The sequence below is a fragment of the Glycine soja genome, chromosome 4 (genome assembly GCF_004193775.1).
Source record: "Glycine soja cultivar W05 chromosome 4, ASM419377v2, whole genome shotgun sequence".
In the NCBI taxonomy this organism is placed as follows: Eukaryota; Viridiplantae; Streptophyta; class Magnoliopsida; order Fabales; family Fabaceae; genus Glycine; species Glycine soja.
In genome coordinates, this window is record NC_041005.1 from 50,289,453 (window position 1) to 50,313,987 (window position 24,535).

The window sequence follows — 24,535 nt, forward strand, 5'->3', positions numbered from 1 at the left end:
ATTCAATTTTTTTTTCTACGAATACCACTGCTTTTTTGTTCTATGTTTAGAATTTGAACTCGAATTCGGGAGGATCGAGAAACGTATTATTATCGGTTTTGATTATTATCGCAATTAGCCAGCCTAAGTACATACACTTGGGGCATTAAAAGATTCTACTTCGTGGACACACGAAATTGATTTAGTTACTAGACATGATCAACTCATTTCTTGTATGTTTGGAATTTAGTTTAGAATCTCTAAATTATTATTTGGACGGAAATTTTAAAAGACATTAAAATTGTAATTTGAAATTTTGTCAATTATAATCCAGCATCACACTTCAAATGAATAAAAAATGTATTAGTTAAGGGGGGGTCTAAATGTTCCAATTAACCTGTTAGATTGTTCACACAAACAAAAACAAAAAAACTGTTAGGGGAGGAGCTTCTCCACCTCGTTTTCTTAGAAGTTTCAAAATTTTGAATAAAATTTCTTTTCTTAAAAAAAAAAACGAAGGCATTTTCAATTTAGCCCCCGATTAAACATGATATATTCTTTATACGGCTACTCTAGTCAAAATATGCTGACCACTCCATTTAGAGAATATTGGGAAAAAGACATACACACACACACACACACTTTATTGTACAACGAACAATGGCCAATGTTCTCTCTAAAATTAAAAATAAAGGATTAAAATATATTAAATCTTAAATTTAATCAAATTGGAAACTGAAATTAGTAATAAAATATTTTCTATAAAAAATCATTTTGCCAAGTTGCGCTTACCATTTTGTAATATTTAAAATTCTTGAGCCATTCACCAGGGAAAAAAATCCTACGAAATATAAATAAACCAAACCACTATGAAAATAGATTAGCTTTACATTGATTATGATAGATACAATAGTTTTTCTTTTGTAGGCGATGACAGACTAGATTAGAGAATTGATTGATAAAATCTAAACTCTCAAGCATATCTATCATCTTTGGTGCGCGCCTATATACGTCAGGTTGATAATAAAATGCTTATATATTGAGGTTAATTTACTTTTCAACATTTTTTATTTTATTATGCATTAGAGTTTAATGTTGATGTTCTAAAATAATAATACAATCATTCCATCACAAACTATTATTTATGTGATTTTTAAGATAATTTTATAAAAATTAATAAATTTACCATAAAAAATAATTTGTGATTGAATAAGCATCCATATATAATCCTTTTTCTATATATTATGAGGTGAAATGCAAATATTTTCTTTTGTTCTTTTTTCTAAATTTGTAGACGCAATGCAAGTCCTAATTGATTTCCAATTAGTCTATCCAAGTCTTAACTCACTCGAAGACAAAAATAGCGCAAAAATCATGTGGAACAAAGGTCTAATAATGGGCGGAGTTGAAATTGACATAGCACGCAGATCAGGAATTTGACAAACTAAAAAGAGCCCTCAGATATTTTTAGTCAACAGAATGACAATGTTATTTTTCTTATAAGGGCGGTGATGCAGTTTAAGCCTAAAGTTCGTATAAACTATCAAAATCTTTCGTTGAACCTAATAAGTTAATTAAATGAGTTTTAATTAGGAAATGTTTTTAAGCCCTCATATATTTCTTAAATCTACGAAATACTTCATGTTTTGAAATAAAAATAACAATTTATGTCAACACTAAATTTTTTTATAATTAATGTTTTTTTTCTTCCTTGACATAAGGCGCAAAAGGTCAAAGGAAAAATATACTAAGGTTGTGTTTTAAAACTCAAACTAAATTAGTTATTTGGATTGTTTGATTGTGACTTGGAGATTTGATTGGGTCAAAATGCTTATCAGATCAATTATGTATTGAACCTTGTGTAATTAATGACCTAAGTTGATGGTAAAATCAGCGACCCATTGATCCGGACAAGGGTCACACCCAAGAAAGAAAATATGTTGGACTATATAAGTCAATTAAGATTAGATATAAAATTTTAATATTTTTTTTAATAAAGATTGAATCATGCTGTTAATGACCCACTAATTCAACTATTGACACAGTGACCTAATATAAACAGGTTAATGGGTTAATGGTTCGATGTTTAAAATTATACACTAAGATGTTGACAAAAAGCCTACTAATTCAACAGAAAGAGCTTAAGAAACCAAAGGAGGAGGATCCTCAACTAACACCAAATCAAACAAATCAGACACCTTATTCTGAGCACGAAGGATATGAGAAATAGAAAATTCTACAGGAAGAGAACCAAACCTCCTAATATCATACACATTAGAGTATAAGGATGATTCACCATACCAAAGGACAACACAGACCTTATAGTGAATGTTGTTTGTGAGAATATATATATATTACCTTAAAACAAACACACCTTGAGGGTTAAGTTTTTCCTTTTTTCTTTTCTTTTACGTTGTTAACCCAATCAACAATTACTCCTAGTATATGTGAGTTTAGGACTTTAGAAGATAAAATGAAGATTCTAAATACCACTTTATACAGGATGATATTACGGCTATTGTTTCTTACACCTCAAAGTTACTTCCTGCGTCTCTTTTTTTGGCTTTCGAAATGGTCAATTAAAAATGTAAATTTACATTATGAAACGCACCCCTCTTTTTGCCTTTTGGAATAGAAGATAAAAAAACATTCCCCAAAGGGTGTAGGAAACAATTTGGAAGTGCAGGAAGTAACAGTATGATATTACTTAAGCAATTGTTCTGCAGGGCCCATATAATGTTCTTCCAATGGATTCTTCATGGGTATTATTTTTTTTCACCTCCTAATTAGATAATGAAAACACGAGTTGTGCAATTTTTTCACCCCAATTAACATAAAAGAATTATGATTATATTGTGTTATTTGATTCCACTCTCAAACAATACAGTGAAACTGTATTTATATTTTTTTTTTTTGTTTTAAAAAACTTCACAATGAAAATACAATTCCATTGTGTTATTCATCCAATAACACAACAAAATCATAATTTTGTTGTATTGTTTTTGAAAACAAAAATAAATAACACAAAAAAAGTATAATTCTGTTGTGTTCTGGGTTAAGAATTACAATGGAATCATTCTTCTATAAACACAATGAAAGTTCGATTTTGTTGTGATTCTTAACCTAAAATACAACAAAATCATACTTCTGCCAAGTATAAAAAATGAAAAAACCTTACAACCAAAAAGGGAATAGAAAGGAGAAATGAGAGGGAGACTTGAGAATGGAGAAGATGACGAGGATGAGGGAGTTGGGTGCAAGGTTTGGGGAAGAGTGAAAGGGAAAGGAAGGCACATGAGAGGGGAAGTGAGAAGAGAGAAGAAGAGAAAGACGATGAGGGAAGGGGAGGGAGGTGAGAAGAATGAGGAAGAGGGAAGATAAAGGGGTGGAGGGTGGGGAAAAAGCTACAAAAGGATACTTTTGTCTATTCTCACTACTTGTTAAAAAATGGTAGTGGAAATAATAAACGTGATTGTGGGAATATCCATTCCCATTTTACATTAAGGGGATATAGCTACAATTACTAACTAGCCTAAAACATAGAAAGCTACGTTGGACGAGGCCCAGTTATTAAATTTGCGCCTCGTTAACCTGGGATCTTCTTCAATCATAACAAAAGAGGTTCAATGTACCCTCTCGACAAAAGAAAATTGGCTAAAATGTTTTTTGTTTTTATAAACTTGAAAAAATTTGAATTCTCTCTTTATAAAATTTTTCATCTGTTTTTTATTCTCATAAATTATAATATGTCAATTTTACAAGAAAAAAATATATTTTTACCAATACAAAATTAAATGAGTTACACAAATCCCCTTCAGATTTACACTTTTTACACATGGAATGGAGTAAATTTAGTTTACAAAAAGGTACGCTGCTACTCCAACAAACAACCAATGAAATTTAGTTCACAAAAAGAGGTTGAAGATTAAATTCGTTGGGAGAAAGGAAGTGAAAATATAAATCGGGGGCTTTCTGCAGGTGGTAGGCAATGAACCAAGTGTTCCCAAGCACTCTAGAATTCTATCTACACCCTTCACGAAAAACGCCAAATAGAATGTAATTCCATCATAGGAAGAGACATCACATTTATGTAACAAGTATAAGCGCTTATATACTTATATACTCTGTGCAATTTCAAGTATATCATATACAAATTACATGAAGTATGATTATGATTGACGGTATTTAAATGACCAAGTAATGCAAATCATCAGTATACTGTATAACTAGGTAAGGTGTTTCTATACATTAGTCATTTATACAACATAACGGCGAAGATAATCCAATCGAGCTGAATGGTTGAGCTTCATAAGAGCCTTGACTTCGTGCTTTCTAACCATTTCCCTAGATATATTCAAATTCCCAGCAATTTCTCCCAACGTTCTGTCACCCTTGCCGTCAAGTCCAAATCTCTGTCTGATCACCAAGCTCTCCTTCGGCTTCAGGGAATCAAGCTAGTGAAAAAAAAAATCTCATATTAGTTGGATAAAATGCCCATGGCAATATGATGTAATTGAATTAGATGCATTACTAACAAACTAAACGAAAGTTTTAAAAAACACAATAACCAACCATATTCCTAGTAAGAATTTTTAGAACTCATCTGTAATAAGATTGCTGTGATATAGAAACTTATTTCTAAAGGCTTTTTGTTCTCTTCTAATGACTGAATCACAATAGCTTACTCATGTAACTAATTCCCTATTTGGTAAAAGTTACTAGTAGTCTGGTGCCTATTAGCCTGGACTCATCAAGAAAGGACACCAAACAAGATTGATGAAAAAAATTTAAAAATATATATTGTCGACAAGAATACAATTATCAATTTATCATACTTATTTGGTTTGAAAATATAGAAATATTAACTACTTTCGAAACATTTCAAATTAAACTGACGTTTTGCAGATCATTATACTAATCAAGTTATGATCATTGTAAACTTCAATAGAATGACATCATAGAGAAAAATGCAGGATCAGACAAAGTGTCAAGAGATTCAGTAGTTACCACATCATCAAGAGCAAGCCTTAGTAGAGCAGGTTGCTTCCTATTATCACCATTAACACCATCATCATCAACAATCCCATTAATGAACTCCTCTTGTGTAGTTGTATGTCTTGAGTTCAGCGAAAGAATGGATTTTGATGCCTTAATTATGTCATGGTATCTTTCAGGGGATATATGAACTCTTTCTATTATTTCTTCCTCTGTTGGTGACCTCTGAAGCTTAAATGTTAACTCAGTTTTAGCCTTTTGGATTTCTGCTCGAACCTGTTCAAAAAGAGGTAGAGAAGTTACACGAAGTTGAGACATATTACAAATAGACAGCCTCACGATTACCAAATTATTATTTTTTAAAAGCCGTATTTTCTGTGAATATCTTTGGCTCCACCACTTTTTTTTCTCTCGTGATATTCTACTTTATTTTAAATCCAAACCTTTCTAAACATATTGCCTAAATAAAAACAATCCTCAATTTTCCCTTCAAGCAATCACAGATAAATGGTTCATTAGAAATTACAGGTTGTTGACATTGAAAACAAAGTATGCTGCTATCAGGAAAATAAAAACTAGAGAAATATAAGTCATCGAATCATATGCTGCTTAAACCAAAAACATCAATCACCATGTGCAGTAAGAATACATACGGATTCAAGTCCAAAGGGAACACGTATGAAGCTTGAGAGAGTCATCGAACGAATGATAGCATGTCTTATCCAAAACAAACTATATGTTGATAACCGAAATCTCCTGTTTGGCTCAAAACGATCAATTGCTGTTATAAGTCCCTTTACTCCTGCCTGACAAAGATCTTGAAACCTAGGGCCACTTGCAAAATCTGTAAAATATTTGTTGATCACGAACAAGACAAGCCGGAGATTGTGCTGCAAAAGATGTGACCACAATTACTGTTTTTAACGTACTCATTCCAAATAATGCAACAAAATGACAGTAATTTCACCTTCACACTCCAAAAGGGAGAGTGAGCAGCAAAGTAAAAGGAATTATACAATTTATTGAAAGTCAAGTCGTAAAAGAATTTAACACTTTAATAACCTTTATGAGTTTGTTTCTAGCAGCTTGACCAACATCTATTGCTTTCTTTACTTGAGTAATGCTCATGTTTGTTGCATCAGCTAGTTCACCATCTGCAGGTTCTCTTGCTAGCTCCTTCTGTAAATCTTCTTTCACTTGAAGCAGTGCCTGGAAATAAAGAATTATGACTTAATGTCAGACACAAAAGCAAATTCTCAGTTTTCACCTAACATCTTGACCTACTATAAAGTTATTATGGAATGGTATTAAAGCCTTGAATCCCTGGTACTCAGCAACAAAAAAGATCTACACTACTATTTTAAGAGAATAATCAAATAAAAGGGACTAAAAAAATTGACAGTAGTTTAATGCTCAGCTTCATAGGTTGCATCAATTTGAACAACCAAGCATGCTCTGAAGAAGAAAGAACGGGAGGTATTCTCATTCTTTTCCAATCCATACTGATAAAATCATTTGATACTGAATATTCCCTAATAAGTTCTTCAATCTTCTCAATTCTGTTCCTAAAGTTTCTTTTCTTTCGAGTCGGAATGACTTCGTCCCCTCTTTTGTTATTCTTTAATGAAATTCTCTGATCAAGAGTCAACCGTTTAGCTTTCTTGTTCTTGTTCTGCCTTCTGACCACCCTATCACCCTTTAACTCCTTTTCTTCACTTTCATCAACAACCTTCTTCCCTCTCCGAGAGACTCTTTTGATTTTATCATCTATACATTCTGCATTACCGGTATGAGAAGCAGGGCTGAGTTTGTATATATTTTCAAGCATAGCAGCAGCTTCATTGTAGTCCACATCCATGGAAGATGGAGAACTTTCTCTCTTAGGTAGTTTGTTACTTTTTCCTATCCTTTTTTTCTGCGTCTTCTTTGCCGTTTCAACCGGCACAGGAATTTTCTCTTGTGTTGCAACCAAAGCTGAGTCATTGTGCTTATCCCCTTTAAATGCTACAATTAAAGGTCTCTTCAAACGATGAGTGGAAAACTTCGTATTGAATCCTAATGGAGTCCGAGAAGCTGAGCCAGAAACAGTCACAACTCCCATACCAAGTTACCTAATAAACTGCGATTAAACAAATTTTCAATGCCAAGATCTTTCAAAATCGAAACAAAACAGTAATTACATCAGCACAAGGAATAGTTTCACTGAATTATCGATCAGTAAGCACATTCTCAAGTTGATCATTAATACACCAAAATAATAATATATGGATAAGTAAACATATTGATTTACCAACCATGAAAATTTAATTTTGGCACGACATGACATGATGAAACATAAGTTGTGGAATGAAATGAACAAGTAAATTAACACATATATGTTGGAAGAAAAAAGAGTCAAGTTAGTTAGCAGGGAAGAGTACCTTTAATCAGCGAGAAGCTAATGAATCCAAAGAGACCTGAGAATTACGGTCACCACAATTTTTTATGTCACAAAAAATCAACGGCCAGGCATAAAGCTAAGTGAAATGTGCGGTGCGTGATGGGAACACGTAAAGTTCAGTTAGGAACAGTAGTGATGACGTGGCGAATGTGTGAAGAGGATTGTGTTTCTCAAGAGTACTTCTGTGGCGCTATTTGAGTCGGGGAGTTCAGTTATTGTATAAGTATAATTTTTTTTTAATTATGCTTTTCTTCTTCAATTAAATGATAACAGTTTTTAAATTTTTTGTTTTATTTCTCTCTCTATCCAAACATATCGATAAAGATTAAGTTAGGAGGATTTGACACGTCTCTAGTCTTGCTAAAGGTTAGATGGGTTCAAAGTTAAATTTAAGAGAGACTAAGGTAAAAAAAAAAAAATTAACTCAACTTCATTTTTATTAAGGTTGGAAAAACTCATAAAAAAAGTGTCCCATCCTTTTCTTAAAATTTAATTCATTTATATATTTAATTATTAACTACAATTTAATGCAAATCCTATATAAAAATTAATAAAAAACAGATTTTAAAATTATGAAGTTATTTTTTAATAAAATTAATAGTTTTAACTTTATTATTTGATCACTATTATAATTTAAATTATAATAATTTAATTATTTTTAAATATTAAAAAAAAACCATGTAAGAATAACATCCTATATATTTTAACTACAAGGCAAGTTCAGGGTGGTAGTAACTACTAACTATTGAGGCGCCATTTCTATAAATTCCAAAAAATTTAAACCTATATTTGAATTTAATCAAAATGGTTTTTTTTTTCCGTTAAAACTAGGTTCAAGTTGGACAAATACTCACACTTTTTGTTGTTATTCTCTTGCTTACAAATAATGAGTAAGAGTCATTTATTTAAGTATTAAAAATTAAGATTAAAATTAAATAAGATATATATTTCTTAAAATATAGTTATTTAAAGTGAGAGTTATTTTACATTTTATTGTTTTTATTAAAAAACAAAATTTTAAGTTAGATGAATATGGTATAGAAAAAAGTTAGACGAATGTAACAATATAAAAATATCATTTACATAAAAGATTATTATAAATTTCTTTTCACTGTCAAGAAACAACAAAAGAATTAGGCACTATGAATTAGGAAATTAAGCACTAGAAATTACACTTCCAAATCAATTAAAACAGCTTTTTTTTTTTTTTACATTTTCTTAGTGGCCCAACCCAATGGGCCATGCTAACAGTTTGGATATGATGCATCTACAGTGATGGATAGCCAGCTTATCCGGAGGCACGCCAGGAAAGCTTTTACTTCCTACACTCAACACCACTGTGTCTCACCAACTCTAAAAAGAATCAAACAGACCAAACTACCCCTCCGTCCAATCACCCAACACCACTGTGTCTCACCTCCACCCAACCACCGAACACCACTGCTACATGCAAACACCAATAGCCAACACCATTGTCGACAACCATGGTACAAGAAAGAAGGCATGATGGAGTTGGGATGACGAAAGAGGTGAAAAATATGACCCCATTCCAAAAAGCATACTGACATAGTTTTGGAATAGTCTTTCTGAAATTATGTTAGCATGTTTCTGGAAAGATTATTCCATAAGTATAAAAGGCAACACACTAATCCAACTGAAAAGGCAAAGCAACAATGAATCAAACCAAGCCATAAAAGCACACATAGCGTTTTTTAAAGTGCAAACAGTATTTTTACTTTTTAAATGACGCTTGGAAAGCACCATTTAAGTTAAATTCTTAGAAATTTATACTAATGCATATTTACGACCCTTATTCTTTTAATCATGGCCTAATTAATCTGCCGGTGCACAAATGAAAACAGAGTCTGAAATCCCCATTGAAGCCTTGACTCGGTTCCTTTAACATGATACAGGCTCAGTGCACATTTCACACGCCCAAGTCTAAGATGGCATAAAATTTGCGGCTTACCAAACTTTGTTTTATGTACCAACATGTGTTGTTTCCTAGCTCCTACCAATCAAATAAATTCATGTACGAGACCCCAAAAGTAAGAGAAGTTCCCTACCCACTTAACTGTGCTTCTGTTCCAATTTTCAAAATAGTTTTTTTATTTTTATCTCTCTTTAACGTTGACGAAACAAGTTGAATTTGGTTTCTCCATTCATGGCAATAACTGAGATTGAACTGGTCTAATTCTAGACTGTTACTTTTCGGTACGAAGCTAATTCCTATTTTTGAATATTTCAAAAGGAAGGACGGTGCCACTTAATTAATGCAAGTTAAGTAATTCAGACTTTATTCCCATAAATACTCTCTCTATATTAGTTATTAATCTTATTCGAGACACATGAGATATTAAACATTAATGTCTCTTTTGGCTACAACTCAAACAATTATTCACCATTTTGTGAAATACTATTAACTATTTCTTTTTAAATTCAACCTTCTTAACACTATTTGAGATGATATTAAAAATTTAAAAAGAAACTAAAATAGTACAGTTGTATTCATGTAATTTTTTTTGTTAAGATAAAATATAATTTACTCTCTTCGACTTTATCTTATATATTCTGTTTTGTAAGATTTAAAAGCTCTAAATTTATCCTCACAATTTTATTCATAGAATAAAAAATATATCAATTTTAAGTATTATACAAATAATTAAGGATAAAATATTCTACGAGAATTACTTAATTACATTATTCTATTATTTACTTTAAAAAAATTATATCTTTTAATAGATAAATGTTCTTGTATTTTTTTAGTTTATTTTAATATATATATATATATATATATATATATATATATATATATATAAGTATTTTAACAGTAATGAATAACTACGAATTAGTTATTTAAAAGTATATTTTTTTCCTTCTTCAATATTATCATCAAAAACCATTTTTGAATATTTTTACTATTTTTTTAATATATATATATATCAATTTTGTTTGTTTATTATATCATATAGGCGAAAATGATTTATTGCAGATTTCTCTTATCCTGGAGCTACCAACTTTGCTGCTGTTCCTTATCATTGCAAATTGATGAACTTACACAGTATATATACGCACCATTGGAAATAAATTTACTGCCCAGCGTAAATGCCAAGGAAATATTATCATTTCTAAAAAGCTTGATAGGTGTATGGTAGATTGTTCGTGGTTCTATATGCCAAGGAAATAAATTTACTCCCCAAAACTACCGACTCACGTGCCCCAAAGAGTGTTCGTGGTTCTATATGATGGTGATTCATTATCCTAACTGCTGTAATATATTAATAATGTTAATAGTTTATAGCTCTGTTTTTGCTGCTATATATGCTTAGTATCCTGCGTAGAAGATCACCAACAAATGTAAAAAATAAATTACAATTTCTAATGAAGACAAAAAAGGAGATTAGAGGTAATCGTGAGCAGAGGGTTTGAACAATTGCGTTGGTGATCTGCAGTCAGTAGTATTTTTGGAGAATTTGAGAAGAGAGAATAGGAGAAAGGATAGTGAGCTAGAGCGCGTGAATGAGTATTTTAATTTTAGCTTTTTATTTTATTTAACAATTGAGACTCATTATTTTCATTCTAATTAATTTCAATAAATTATTTTCATGTGATAGAAAAGAAGCCACATAAGTTTTTTATTTTTTATTTTTATGAAGTTACGCCATTTTTTATTTTGTTTTATCTTTAGGAATTAAAAACTGTATAAGAAAATTTATAACAATGGAATCAATCAAATTATATTTTAATGCCTTATTCTTTGTTAAGTAGATTTGAATATACAACTTTTTATCATTTTTAAACCATTTACAAGTTTATTAAATAATTTCAATTGCATGTATAATATATTTTTAAAATATAAATAAATATTAATCATAACATTAAATACTGTAAATCTTCTTTATCTAAAATTTACTATAGATCATTATTGAGCTAAAATATTTGCCATTTGAATTAATGAAATTTAATAGTAGTATATACAAATATTAAAATAAATAACTTTTGCGTAAATAAATAACTTTAAATTAACTTAATCAATCATCCCCCCCTCTCTATATATTTGTATATATATACAAATAAACGAGTAATAAATACAAAAAACCTTAAAATTAACAAAATTTGACCGCGGAACAAAACAAGTTGTAGCCTGGAAACTGTTTGTACTCAACGTTGAGGCTGCTGATGCATGTATCATCAGAACAAAAAATAATCGTTTCTAGAGTTCAATATTGATGCATGCATAAAATAAATAAAAAGTAAAGATACATATATGTGAAAGAAACATTTGATTTTGAATAAATCGAATCTCAGATTCCATTGTATATTGAAAAAATAAAATAAAGATAGAGATGAGGTTACAATTAAAAAAGAAAAACGTGCATGAGAAACGAAAAATAAAAGGATGATAAAGTGATAATAATTAATAAGCCAAACTATATTTTAAACTAATTTAAAGTTGGGTTGAATCCAGTTAATTGATTGAGTCATTCAGTGTACCCAATCGGGGAAACAGCTGCGACATTTTGACAAAATAGTTTGGTATATACAATCACATATAAAAATAAAGTAATAAATAAATAAAAATAAAAATAATTTTATTTTATAAAATTAATCTTACGTGTCATCATTTAGTTTATTTTTTTAGATTCTATAATTCACGGTTGCAAATATGTATTATAATATATGTTAGTGAGGTACACGGGAGAAACTTCACGCTAGCGAGGATTAAAGTAGAAGGCCAACGTCGTCACACAACCTGTGAAAAAGGTTTCCCTGACAACAACGTTGGAAGGTACAACGGTAACGACGCGGAACAAGGTTTGAAGATTCCTAGTCTTTCTCTTTTCCAAGTTTACCCCTCCCTTCACTCTGACTTCCTTCCTTCTAATAATGCATTATTTTTTTTTCACTGCTCTTGAGAGAAGTCAGAGATTGATGATAAAATTTGTGTTGTGATTTAGTAATCATAATAATATCAAATGGTGTGGAAGAGGGTCAATCAGAAGGATTAAAAGAAAGGTCTGTGCGGAGAATGGGTCAGCAATTGGACCTTCCATCTCATTCCTATGACCAAAGACTAGTCCGAGTAATGAAAAAAATCCACTCCACCACTTTTCTCAGTCAAACTTTCCTTTCCCTTTCTATTTTATGCGCTTTCCCACACTTCAAAATAGCAAACCCCCACCCCTTAAAAATCCCATGCCCATAACATAACACCTCATTCCTTACCCCCCCTTTTTGTCTTAAACTTATTCTTCTGCTACCACCAAACCGAACCATCCTTGGTTCATGTCCTGTTCAGGCCATCTTTTGCATGTGCCACTTGGCCTCTGACACAAACTTTTCTCTTCGGAACCAATCATTTTTCATCAACTTCAGCTTTTACACAACACTTCATTTACACTTTTGTGCTTAGCTTCATCAACATGGACAACATGGGTGACCCAAAGAGCATCATACATGAGCTGCTACAAGGTTTGGAATTGGCAAGGCAACTCCAAGTGTATCTCCACCTGCCAACTTCGTCCCAAGAAACACGTGACCTACTGATCCAGAAGATCATATCAACATTTGAAAAAGCACTTGAAATGGTAAATTGTAAAGGGCCAGTGCCAGCGGGTGAGTCATCACATTATCCCCTAGGGGCTGCATTAATCCGAGTGTCAGATTCACCTTTGAGCAGTAGTCCCCGCAGTGAAGACTCTGATAGAGATTTCAAGGACCAGGACCCCAATGCTTTCAAAAAGAGGTATGTATGGTTCTAAAGTTTCCATACAATCTTTAACATGCAAAAAGAAATTATAAGAAAAATGTGACTCATGCAACTGCCATTGTGGTTGCATTATGATCATGTTACACCCACAGACGGATGGACATGGGGACATGCAGCAGCCCCGAGTCCCTCTCCTCCTTCACACTTTTAATTTACATAAATATGTATTTTTAAGTTAATTAATATAAAATTGTATAAAACTAATTATTTATCTTATTATTATAATAATGATTAACGTTTATTTATTTATTATTATTATTACTGTAATGGTTAAGGTGATAATTCGAATTAAATTGTGTAAAATTAATTATATTATTATTTTTATGATAACGATTAAGGTTATTATATTTTAAAATAAAAATTAATTTTAATTTTATGTGTAAAAATATTAAATATTTTTTAAAATTATTATTTATTAAAAGTTAAACATTTAAATAATTAAAAAAAACTAATTCCCCGTTTAATAGATTTCTGGAATCCCTGATTACACATTAATTAAAATCTTAAAATTACCACCAAAATCAAATTCAGAAACCATTCTTCGAAACCTTTATACTGATAATGTATATTTATAAGTCAGCTTGTTTTGATGTCCTTACCCGTGTTACGTGTACTGCATGTGGCCTTTACAACCCATTAGGGTTGACCTAGAAACTTCCACAAAGTCTTAGTTCAAAATTTATTATTATTATTATTATTGTAAAAAAAATAAAATGGCCTTTACACTAACATCATCATGAACTCCTTTCATCGCAGAAACACTTTGCCAAGATGGACAAAACATATTCGAGTTACCCCAGGAATGGGGGTGGAAGGGCCTCTTGACGATGGATATAGTTGGAGAAAATATGGCCAGAAAGACATCCTTGGAGCCTTGTACCCGAGGTAAAACCAAATTTAACCCTCACAAACTATTATGTTTATATTCTAAGTCTAATGGATTGAACTACATTTATATAATCACACACTTTGTCTGTATGCAGGGGCTATTACAGATGTACCCACAGAAATGTTCAAGGCTGCATGGCAACAAAGCAAGTGCAAAGATCCGATGAAGACCCCACCATTTTCGAAATCACTTACCGAGGAAAACACACCTGCACAATGGCCAACAACGTGGGTTCTTCTTCATCACCAATTCCACCAGAAAACCAAGAACCAAGTTTGAACAACACAAATCCTCAGCAGCAGAATATCTTGCAAAACCTTGAACAACAACAAAGCGACCTACTTTTGAGCCTGCGGAAAGGGTTGAGAGTCCAAACAGAGAACCTAGATTCCCCTGACCAACAATCATTGGTTCCGTTCCGTTTCCCTTTGTCCACAAACATCAAAATTGAAAGCCAAGTTTTCCCTTCCCCTGTGCTTGAAAACTTTATTAGTTCTCCTTCTTATATGTCCTCTGCTGCTTCAGGAATAAGTCACTTTTCAGTGTCTCCAAGTGGGGTGAACAGCTTTGGAGGGAACCCAAATTTGGCAAATTCTGAGTCTCAGATCAATGACATGATCCCAGCCACTACTACTTCAGCTCCAAACTCATCAACCGTTGGCTTAGAGTTCCCTTTTGACCAGTTTGAATTCGATGGCCAGAACTTCACATTCGATAACCCTCCATTTTTCTCTTGAATATGCTCAATTCTGAGAAGAAGCCGAATAAAACACAAAAACTAAATTTTGTTTCTTTTTTAAAAAAAAAAATAATATTAGAACTAGAAGCATATGATGAAAGTTTGTGGCAACATTCTAGAATAATATGACCCTTTAGAAAAAGAGGCAAAAACGTTTCAATGTATGTCTTAGCTACTTGTGTCGTAGGAATGTGCAAATCTAAAATTGCTTAGTCAATAAGAATTTTCCTTTATCATTAGAGACAGGTCAAGTTAACAGTAGGTTTTTCTTTTGTTTGTTTCCCCCCCTTTTTCTCATTTTTGGACTTTAATATCAGGGTTTAGTAGTACTCATAGAAATGTACGTAGTGCTTCTCTTCTTCCAGTGTTGGTGAAAATGTTCATTTTCTCGAGTCAGAGGAAAGGGGAAAAAAGATATGACCCATTGTATTTGTTTCCAAATCTGTGTCAAATAAACAATCAGGTATTCTTAGAACTAAGCGGGTTAAGGTATTTGATCTTTGACCGTGGAAATGTTCACGCGGACAGAAACAAAAAAACGAGCAGCATTCATGATATTTTAATTGAACTGTGATTTAAGTGGGACAACAATGATTTACACATTGAAAGAGATGAAACTAGGGACACAAATAAATAAGTGGGTCTCTATGATATATATCGAGCATTTTCTCGAGTGAAATTTGAAAATTCTTTTCTATAAAATAAGTTTATTTAATTTTTGTTGACTAAAACTATTAACATGTTGAATATTTTCAAACTGATTTTTTAGCGTTAAGATTTCCTTAAAGAATAAAAATAAGGGTGAAGAAGAATTATAGGATAAATAAACATTCGTAGTCTATGATTTTTTTACTTATAGTCAATTTTTTTTAAGTTTATAAGGTGAAAATTCAAATCTGAAATTTATAAGTAAAATTATTTTAAACAATCAACCCTCAATTTTTCACTCCCACTTTTTATAGGTAGTAAAAATTTAGGTAAATTTGGTGCTAAGATATCACCTGAGATATGATAGATTTTACAGCTCAAAAAACATTACAAATATACTTGCATATATATTACTCTTGAATGAGGTTGCCGCATTGATAAGAAGATTCAAACTCACTTCTATTTCTTGAGTCCCACCCACGAACACGACGAGCTCAAGAGAAGCGGCGAGTACCACGAGCCACGACCACGAGGTCCACGACGAACTTGAGAGAAGCCGCGAGTCCGGGTGAGAATTTCAGAAATTTCATGGTGTTAGCTTAGTGCTCTAAGTCTTCTTTCTGTTGTTGTGATGCATTTGCTTTAGTGGCTTTGCCTAAAGCTTCCTGTAATCATGTCAGAATTGCCTCTTCCATAGTACAATCGAAATTGATATTTCTGGAACTCTGGAAATAGTTTGGTAAAATATTGTTTGAAAATAGTTAGTACTAATAACTGTCAAGAGAATTAAGACTGAATGGAAATTAAGTTGACAAAGATCAGAAGAAATAATCAGTTAAGGAACATGAGGAACATGAAGAAATGTGCTGTTCACAGTGACATGAGAGTCAATGAGTCATCACCTGTAGGCTGTAGCAACCTATGAAGCACCGACACTCTAGCCCTTTGTCATGTCCGGTGTCCGACACGCGTCCGTGTCAGTGTCCGACACCCGTATTACGTTCTATATTTTGGACATTACAGGTGTCCACGTGTCCGTATCCGTGTCATATCTGTTGTCCGTGTCGATGTCGATATTTCATAGGTAGCAACTCTCATTGGTTTCATCTTTTCTACTAATGTATTAAAAACTCTAGCTACCTTCAGATTCTTGGCAAGTCTCTCAAAGCTTTGTTCCCTATGCAATGAATAATATTTACCTCAGAAATAAAGATATGTTGAACCAACCCTTTCCAACATAATTGTTGGTGCTCTGAGAACTTTTTGTAGAATTTCATCATGCTAATAATTTTAACAAATGCATTTGAAGAGAGGTTCTGGAACTGTTCTGTCATGCAGCAAAACACTAATATAGGAAGACATATATATAAGTCAAATTTGGATTAGATTCTAGATTATGAAAGTTTGAATGGTAAAATCTTTATATACATTAATTTTTTAAGATAAGGATGAAGAATAAAAGTGCTTATGGAAGTTATTGATTTAGAAAAGTGAGGCCAAAAGAAAATGTCAGGTAATTGTCTATTATATTCTGTTCCTGTTACTTACTGTTAGTACTCTTAGAGAACAATATATAGTAATACATTATACACACACCTTCTTGTAGCTGCCATAACTGATTACTATTAATCAGTTCCTATTATAGTAATACATTATTCTGTTCCTATTGTAGTAATCTATTATACACACACCTTGTAACACACCTTGTAGCTGCCGTAAGCCCATAACTGATTACTATTAATCAGTTCCTATTATACTAATACATTATTCTGTTCTTAATTCCTATTATATTCTGTTGTTCCTATTATAGTAATCTATTATACACAAACCTTGTAGCCGCGATAACTGATTACTATTAATCAGTTCCTATTATAGTAATACTCTTAGAGAACAATATATAGTAATTTATAGTTTTTTTTACGAAGTAGACTCTTACGACTCTACGAGTCGAGTCTATGTAAACTTTCGATTTTGATAACCTTGGTCAACAAAATGTTTCGTAAATTTTAGTCCACAAAAATTGCTTTCAACAATGAATGTGGAGTGACAAACAATAATAGGATTGTTATAGCCCAAAACCGTTAGCGAGGTCATGGATATGGGCTTAAATTTAACAACAGAATGGGCCTCCTAGTTCGACAGAATTGATATCAACTGTTACCCCTAAAAAGGAGAAAGAGTGAGGAATTATCCCCTGCAAAGGGTAGAATCTGAACATGCAAGAAAGTTCTCATAATGAGCAACTTGTTCTAAAACTCCTCACCACTCCCATCAATTATCTCCATCGCACACAAATCAATGGCATTGCCATGAATTGTAGTTAAAAGAAGGAAGCAAAAAGGAACTGAATCCTTAGGACTAGGGGTAGAAGTGGTTGGATTGGATTAAATTTTATCTATTTTTTAATTTAATCTAATTAAATTTAATTGAGTTGGATTAAACTGAGTTTATTTTTTTTATTTTGCTAATTCAATTCAACTAAATCTTATGTAACTTTAATTGAATTGAATTGGTTGTAGAGTTGAACCATTAAAAAATTAACACAATTTTAAGTCTTGGAAAAAAGGTAAAGAAATGTTTAAATTCAAAAATAGTAAGATTTTTTTTTACAGAATGAATATTTTTAAAAATCAATATTTATAAAATATTATAATATTCATATGATAAACAGAAAAGAACACCATAAATATATACTAATAGTATCATTCATAAAAAAAATATTATCTTAAAATAAACAAAAAAAAATATTCTAAAACAATATATTTCCTTAATATAAAAATTTATTATCTTAAGAATAAGATGTGCTTGGTTTAAGATATTTATATAAGTAATTTAATTATATGTAAGTTGGATCGAGTTGAATTAAGTTTTGGCCGAATCCAAAACTCAAAACCAATCACCTACTTTAATATTAATTGGGTTCATTAAATTAAAATTAATTCAATACAATTATCCAATTTAACGGATAAATATTTAATTGAATTGGATTGAAATGAACAAATTTACGGATTGAATCCAATCCACTTACACTCTTATTTAAAATTGAGAGGAATGAAAAAAAAATGAAAGAGAGGAAAAAGATAATGAAAAACCAAGTTGTTTTTTTGGGTGAAATAGAGTGAAAAAAAGATATTTTTTAAATTAAAGTGAACTTATTAGGCAAAAAAATAAAAAAGCGCAAAAAACCCAATTGCATCTGTTAAAGGATACATGTCACAGTGTTCCAATAAACAAAAAAAAAATAAAAATACAAGTCTCTCATCACTGCACTTTCACCTCATTTTTTATGTGAAAGTCCACTCCACGGGTCCCATTGCAAAACTACCACTATCAGCTGCCTTACATACAAATCGAAACTCATAAAAATCACTTTCAGCCCTCTTTCCACACTCTCACTTTCTTCTCTGAACTTTCACTTGAACCGGACACTACCTGAGAAGGAGGGAAGGACACTGTCTCATTGGAATAAATGCTATGAACTCGCAATTGTTACTTCCACTGACAACTCTAATACATGTATCATATATTAAAGGAAAAATTATTATAAATTGTAAACTTAATTAATTCCATACAAAACACAAGTTATTATACAAATTAGGTGTGAACCCATGCTGATAGCACAAATTTAAAAAAACAATGTGAAATTTTTATAAAAAGAAAATGAAAAAAAATCATTTTATTGTCCAGTAACAGCCAGCGCGTGACTAGTTGCTGGACAAATTTTATAGATATATAAATTATAAATACGTAATATAGTTTATAATAATATAATTGTATACCTTATATACCACAATCGAAACTTGATTAGGATTAAATTGTGTAAAAGACAAAGGATAAACAAACAAAAAAATAAATGATAGCGTAATGCTTATATTTTCCAGCTCGTTCAATATAATTATTTTTTGAACGCTTGTTGAAAGACAAATTGAGCACCTAACGCAAAATTAACCAAAAATTGCAGTAACGGTTGGCGAGTGTTTCAATTTGGGAAATGAAAATCTAATTCATACACAAATCAAAGCTTGACGTACGGTGGTCAATTACAAGAGAGTGGTGTCACTCTATACTAATAAACTAGCTAATACTTGTCATCATGAGGAATTACACTAGCAATTGCTGTAATAATTAAAAAGAAAGAAAAATGATAAATGGTTGAAAAATTAAATATGGCTCTTCCCATGTTCTCTGTTATTTGTACAGCAAGGTACGTACAACAAAATAAGAGAAGAGAGAGAGAGAGAGAGGGATGCATGCAAGCTGATGTTTGGTCTGGACTCTGGAAAAACATAACCCATCTTTTATAATTAGCAGAATGTTTGCTGGATTTGTTGAGCGAGTTCTTCGGCACTGAGTTGGCATTCAATTCCAATCTATATGTACATACGAGTGCATGTAAAGAAACCACAATAATTAGTGAACCTAAATTGAACACGTAAGTAGCATACATCTACATATATATCCAATCATAAGCTATTCCATGCATGAAATTAACCAATTTAATTTAAATGAAAACGACACAGTAATTTATATTCGTCTTTTCGATCAGCGAATGGGGACAAATGTCTGAATGGAACCATGTTGTATCCCTGGTCTCTCGGGTAGATGCAGTGAAAAAATATACAGTCAGTACTATCAGGTACAACAAACCATCTATTTTTTTTTACATACTGCATTAAAGAAGTGCACAGTATGCATAGGGCATATATACTAGAAAGAAAAGAAAAAAAAAATTGTCATTATTCATTCAATTCAATATCATCATTGACATTATTTTGGTTTGCTAAACGTTGCAGACTGCTACACTGTGAAGTTTTATTTCTTGATGTGGGGATGGAAGAACTAAAATCCAAACCGTTTTCATGACGATTACATATATACTAACATTAGCTAATTTTTACACAATCTCTGTAGTCTGTACTCTATTATTTTTTTGTAAAAAATAAAGATAAAATGGGAAACATATTTGTTCATTAGGGTTCAATTAACCTTTACACTTCAATGTAAATTAATACGACATTAATAAAAAAATGTGAAGAGTAAAAGTGATTTTTTATGTCTCATCTCTTTACTACTATTTATACTTTTTTTATGTATGGTTATAAGAGAAAACTAAATAAATTCTCTTTCCTCTTTTAAACATATAAATAAATAAGAACATGAACAAATGAAAGAGAAAGAAGATTATAATTAGAACATCTTATAGGAGTTAGCCTATCTCACTTTTACCTATAAGCAATTGTAGTTTCTCACTTGCATCGTTAGGGACAGTTTGTGTAGCTGACACATGTAAAAGAAAAAAAAAGATATTTTTATTTTTATATAATTACATATGAATGTTAACATTGAAAATTAGTTAATGATTAAATGGTTACTTAATTAAAATGGTCATGTATATTTTTGTTTTAATATTGACTATTCAAGTACTGTCTAATGATTATATTTATAATTTTTATGTTTCCTAATAAGAAGAGTTTTCATTTAATATACTCATTATATCTCTCTAACTTCTTCTTCTTCTTTTTTAAAAAAAAGGGGAAATTAGATGAAAAAATATATTTAGAGAATTTTTTTAAATAAATTAAGAAACTTAATGTTCATAAGAGAGAAAAAGGAGGAAAAATAGCTTTCTAAAAAGATTAATTGAAATAATTTTTAAAAATAAGTTTTACTGTATTTTAGCCTCCTTTTCTCTCATTGTGATTTGTGAACTAATAAATGTGAAAAATAACAGGGAAATTTTAGTTTAAAATGATCTTTTAAGTTAAAATAGTTAAATATTTTGTTAATTTCTTACTGTCCAATAACTTTTACTTTTATTTAAAAAAAACTTATTTTAAACTTTAATTTTAAAGCAAAAGCTGGATAGCATCAGGGAAGTTAGCCAAGTTGGAAAGAAATAAAATTATAAAGAAAAAGATTTACCAACCTTTGATCCAGCTGTCATTAATAGAACATATTTTCATAAAAAAAGACAATACCTTCCATCTCATTCAGGTATACATGTGATGAGGCAGAAATTCATTGACAGTCTTCTTTTTCATTTTCATTTTTATTTTCATCATTTATATTTAATATACTTAATCAACATACTCATATATGTGATTTTTTACTAAGTAGTTGATTCAAGTAATATTTGAATCAATCTCCATACATAAGATTTTATATTTGAGTTTTATGAATAAAAAACTATATAATTAAGACTTGAGAAGAAAGAATTCCACTAAAAAATAATCAATCAGATTCTCTTAGAATGAAAATTAGTTATTGATTAAATTAATAAATATTTGATATTAATAGACACAAAAAATACATGTGGTGCTTTAAGTCTTTTTAAATACAAATTTCTTTATTAAATGCTAGGATGGTGACTATATAAAGGGAACAAATTTAATTAAAAGGAGGAAGAATTAGGAAATAAATGAAATAAGAATGTACCTTGATAGTGAATGAGTTTAGCATGGTATCATCCGCAGCACAGTTAATGTTGACATGAACGATTTCGAGCGCAAGATCTTCAAGTGCCGTTATAATCTTCATAGCCTGCCCTGGAATTCGTTGAGACACCGTTTTGAGAAGAACGTGAGGACCTGAAAACTTGACCTCCACGTCAGCAGTGGGGGACTTGGAGTTTGCAACAAGCTCGTTGATGTTGTCGTTGATGGAGGAGTTGGCAGAAGAAGTGGGAGAAGGGTCGAGAGAGACGTTGGACATGGTTGGTGAAATGATGTTGTTGTAGCCTTGCTGCGCCTGCAACCTTGGCCTGTAAGGGCTTCCTGGTTGTGGAGTTCTTGGGCTAATTGGCAAGTTCAGTCTCGGGCTTAAAGGGGGCTTCCGAGGACTCAGTGGTGAAGGCCTTGGGCTTGAAACGAGCCTAGGGCTCAGGACTTCGCTGTAGACTTTTCTTTGCTTCTTGGCCTCTAGGGCTTGGAGCACCTGCTGCAACTCGCTGATGTAATCAACCACTCCTCCAATTATCGATGCTTGATCTCCCTAATGAATAAGAAGGATTGAATAATGTACTAGTATAGAAAATTGATAACAATGTAATTAAGTTGCAACTTTACTTGTAATATAATCACGTATTTATGATGATGAGATTCAAAAATGCATGGTGCACTTAGTTTATTCTGTAAATAACACTTTACAGCGTAATATGAAACCATATAGTTAAAAAAATAATAATTAAAAGTTTATATTTTTGTAAGATAAAAACAATTTTAAACTAATAATGGATACTTTTAAAAAAATGCATGCCCTTAATTTTCTGATTTCAATAAAGTGGCTTGCATCTTGAAGGATCTCACTTAAAACATGAAACCGCGTTTTGTTTCAAATCTAAACTCATAAGGCAAGTTGTATCTCTCCCCCGGCCCCTTAAAAATAAGACAAAACTTACATGCAGGTCTTCAAGTTATTGTAACTTGTATAAGTCTGCTGTATGCAGAACTGGGTACATCTTGTACTGGTTCTGCATTGCTTCCTTTCAATAATAAATTTGCTCATAAGAAAAATGCAGCTCTTTAAATGATTTTAATGTTTTTCTATTAAAATTAAAGTTTTATTTTGAAAATTTATATTGACCACCGTTAGTGTAAAAACTCCAATTTTAATTATAGAGCGACACTTGAAAATTAAACTGCGCGCATCTAAGTTTTCTAAGAAAAACAAAAACTCAAGATGAAACTAAGGAGCTTTTGAGATATAAAACAAAGTCAAGGATGCAAACTATATAAGTATAAAGAGTAAGTATAGGTGGAATATATATGCAAAACAAATTAAGTATTAGAATTAGAAGTGTTAATTTAAGCGACAAATAAAATTAAGACGTACCCTTTTGACATAAAAGCAAGGCATAAGCGACCTCAACACGGTCAAGTGTTCATTCATTTGCTTTCTCCTGTTGCGTTCAACAGTAATATGAGACATCTTTTGTTGTCCATCTGGGTTAGCTTCCTCTGGAGTAGTAGGAGTAAGCTTCTGCCTCTTGGTTTTGGAAGAGGTTTCAAGCTCAGTTTCGGAATCAAGTGGAGCACTCGAAGAGGTTGACTTTTGAGACACCAATCTTGAGACATCCTCGTTATTGTCTTTGGAGACAGCAGCAACAACAGCTTCTTCGTTAATGGGAGGAGGGAAGTCGGTGAAGTCCGATTCTAGGCTCTCCAAAATGGCAAAGAGATCGTCCCCACCAAAGTGTTCGCTCCCAAACTCTTTGTCATCGAAAATATCGCATAAGCTATCGTCCATGTTGGAGGCTTTAGGAATTTCTAGTTAATTCGATCTTCTTCTCCGTGAAACCAGCGAAGGGAAGTACCGGGAAAAATGTTTTTGAGTGGGGATGAGAATGAGAAAGGGTTCATGAAATATGAGGTTGTCAAGATCAAGAAAAAGTGGTGGAGAGTGTGGAGAAGTAAATTTGAGAGGGGGTGTTGATGTGATAGAGACTAAACGATCGCCATCAACTACTACTACTGAATACTGATTTGTTATGGTCCCTTTTTCAAAAATATGTGGTTTAAACCTTTAGATTCCTAGGGATCTATACTGCTATTACTATCTCTCACAGAAGCAGTATCAGACTGTGACAATAATGAAAACTGAAAAAGTTTTGAGAAGGGAGGGAGGGAGAATGTAGAAAAGAAAAGGGTTTTATACTAACTTCTATTCTATAGTAATGATACAGGTATGGTGTATTGTAAAACAATGGATGCTGCTGTTGGATACTGGTTAATACCTAATAGTATAATGCAACTTTTAGGTAGGTACGTAGTTATTTTGCCCTTACCAAGCACTTTGATCAGTTGATGTTAATTATGAGCATATATATAACGCCAATGAGAGTGTTGTTTTTACAATTAGGGACAGAAGAGAGAGGGGGGTCAAGAATCACTGCGCATCCACGTTACAATTTGCATTCATAAATATCTCTGCTATCCTTCATTAATATGTCACTGAGATGTTTTAATTTTTTGGGAATGAACAGTGAATTATTTAAACTTGAATTGATGTCCATTAAATTTATGGATATATATATACTTTAATTTATTAATGTATTTGCATTAAGAGTAGCTAGCATTG

The 24,535-nt window shown here is 31.7% G+C and overlaps 3 protein-coding genes across 3 annotated transcripts; 1 reads left to right on the forward strand and 2 right to left on the reverse strand.

Annotated features, from left to right (window-relative positions):
* Positions 1-4,133: 4,133 nt before the first annotated feature.
* Positions 4,134-7,249, reverse strand: LOC114410320 (RNA polymerase sigma factor sigE, chloroplastic/mitochondrial-like). Its single transcript, XM_028374232.1, has 5 exons — positions 6,394-7,249; positions 6,037-6,185; positions 5,628-5,864; positions 4,987-5,250; positions 4,134-4,433 (listed from the first exon to the last, which is right to left on the reverse strand). The coding sequence occupies exons 1-5, from the start codon at positions 7,073-7,075 to the stop codon at positions 4,236-4,238; spliced, it is 1,530 nt and encodes a 509-aa protein (XP_028230033.1). The 5' UTR covers positions 7,076-7,249; the 3' UTR covers positions 4,134-4,235.
* A 5,333-nt stretch (positions 7,250-12,582) lies between these two features.
* On the forward strand, positions 12,583-15,051 carry LOC114410321 (probable WRKY transcription factor 30). The gene is made up of 3 exons (XM_028374233.1): positions 12,583-13,160; positions 13,941-14,069; positions 14,168-15,051. The coding sequence occupies exons 1-3, from the start codon at positions 12,838-12,840 to the stop codon at positions 14,808-14,810; spliced, it is 1,095 nt and encodes a 364-aa protein (XP_028230034.1). The 5' UTR covers positions 12,583-12,837; the 3' UTR covers positions 14,811-15,051.
* Positions 15,052-19,443: 4,392 nt separating this feature from the next.
* Positions 19,444-24,231, reverse strand: LOC114410322 (transcription factor SPEECHLESS-like). Its single transcript, XM_028374234.1, has 3 exons — positions 23,291-24,231; positions 21,896-22,450; positions 19,444-19,830 (listed from the first exon to the last, which is right to left on the reverse strand). The coding sequence occupies exons 1-3, from the start codon at positions 23,702-23,704 to the stop codon at positions 19,765-19,767; spliced, it is 1,035 nt and encodes a 344-aa protein (XP_028230035.1). The 5' UTR covers positions 23,705-24,231; the 3' UTR covers positions 19,444-19,764.
* Between the last annotated feature and the right edge of the window lie 304 nt (positions 24,232-24,535).

Excerpts from the sequence above, each read along its gene's own strand:
- LOC114410320 (XM_028374232.1), bottom strand. The coding sequence starts at position 7,075 with ATGGGAGTTGTGACTGTTTCTGGCTCAGCTTCTCGGACTCCATTAGGA. Across the intron at positions 5,865-6,036 it reads CTAGAAACAAACTCATAAAG|CACAATCTCCGGCTTGTCTT; the intron begins GTTATTAAAGTG and ends CATCTTTTGCAG. Across the intron at positions 5,251-5,627 it reads TTCCCTTTGGACTTGAATCC|GTTCGAGCAGAAATCCAAAA; the intron begins GTATGTATTCTT and ends CTTTTTGAACAG.
- LOC114410321 (XM_028374233.1), top strand. The coding sequence starts at position 12,838 with ATGGACAACATGGGTGACCCAAAGAGCATCATACATGAGCTGCTACAA. Across the intron at positions 13,161-13,940 it reads CCCAATGCTTTCAAAAAGAG|AAACACTTTGCCAAGATGGA; the intron begins GTATGTATGGTT and ends CTTTCATCGCAG. Across the intron at positions 14,070-14,167 it reads CTTGGAGCCTTGTACCCGAG|GGGCTATTACAGATGTACCC; the intron begins GTAAAACCAAAT and ends GTCTGTATGCAG.
- LOC114410322 (XM_028374234.1), bottom strand. The coding sequence starts at position 23,704 with ATGGACGATAGCTTATGCGATATTTTCGATGACAAAGAGTTTGGGAGC. Across the intron at positions 22,451-23,290 it reads CTTGCTTTTATGTCAAAAGG|GGAGATCAAGCATCGATAAT; the intron begins GTACGTCTTAAT and ends CTTATTCATTAG. Across the intron at positions 19,831-21,895 it reads TAAACTCATTCACTATCAAG|ATTGGAATTGAATGCCAACT; the intron begins GTACATTCTTAT and ends ATGTACATATAG.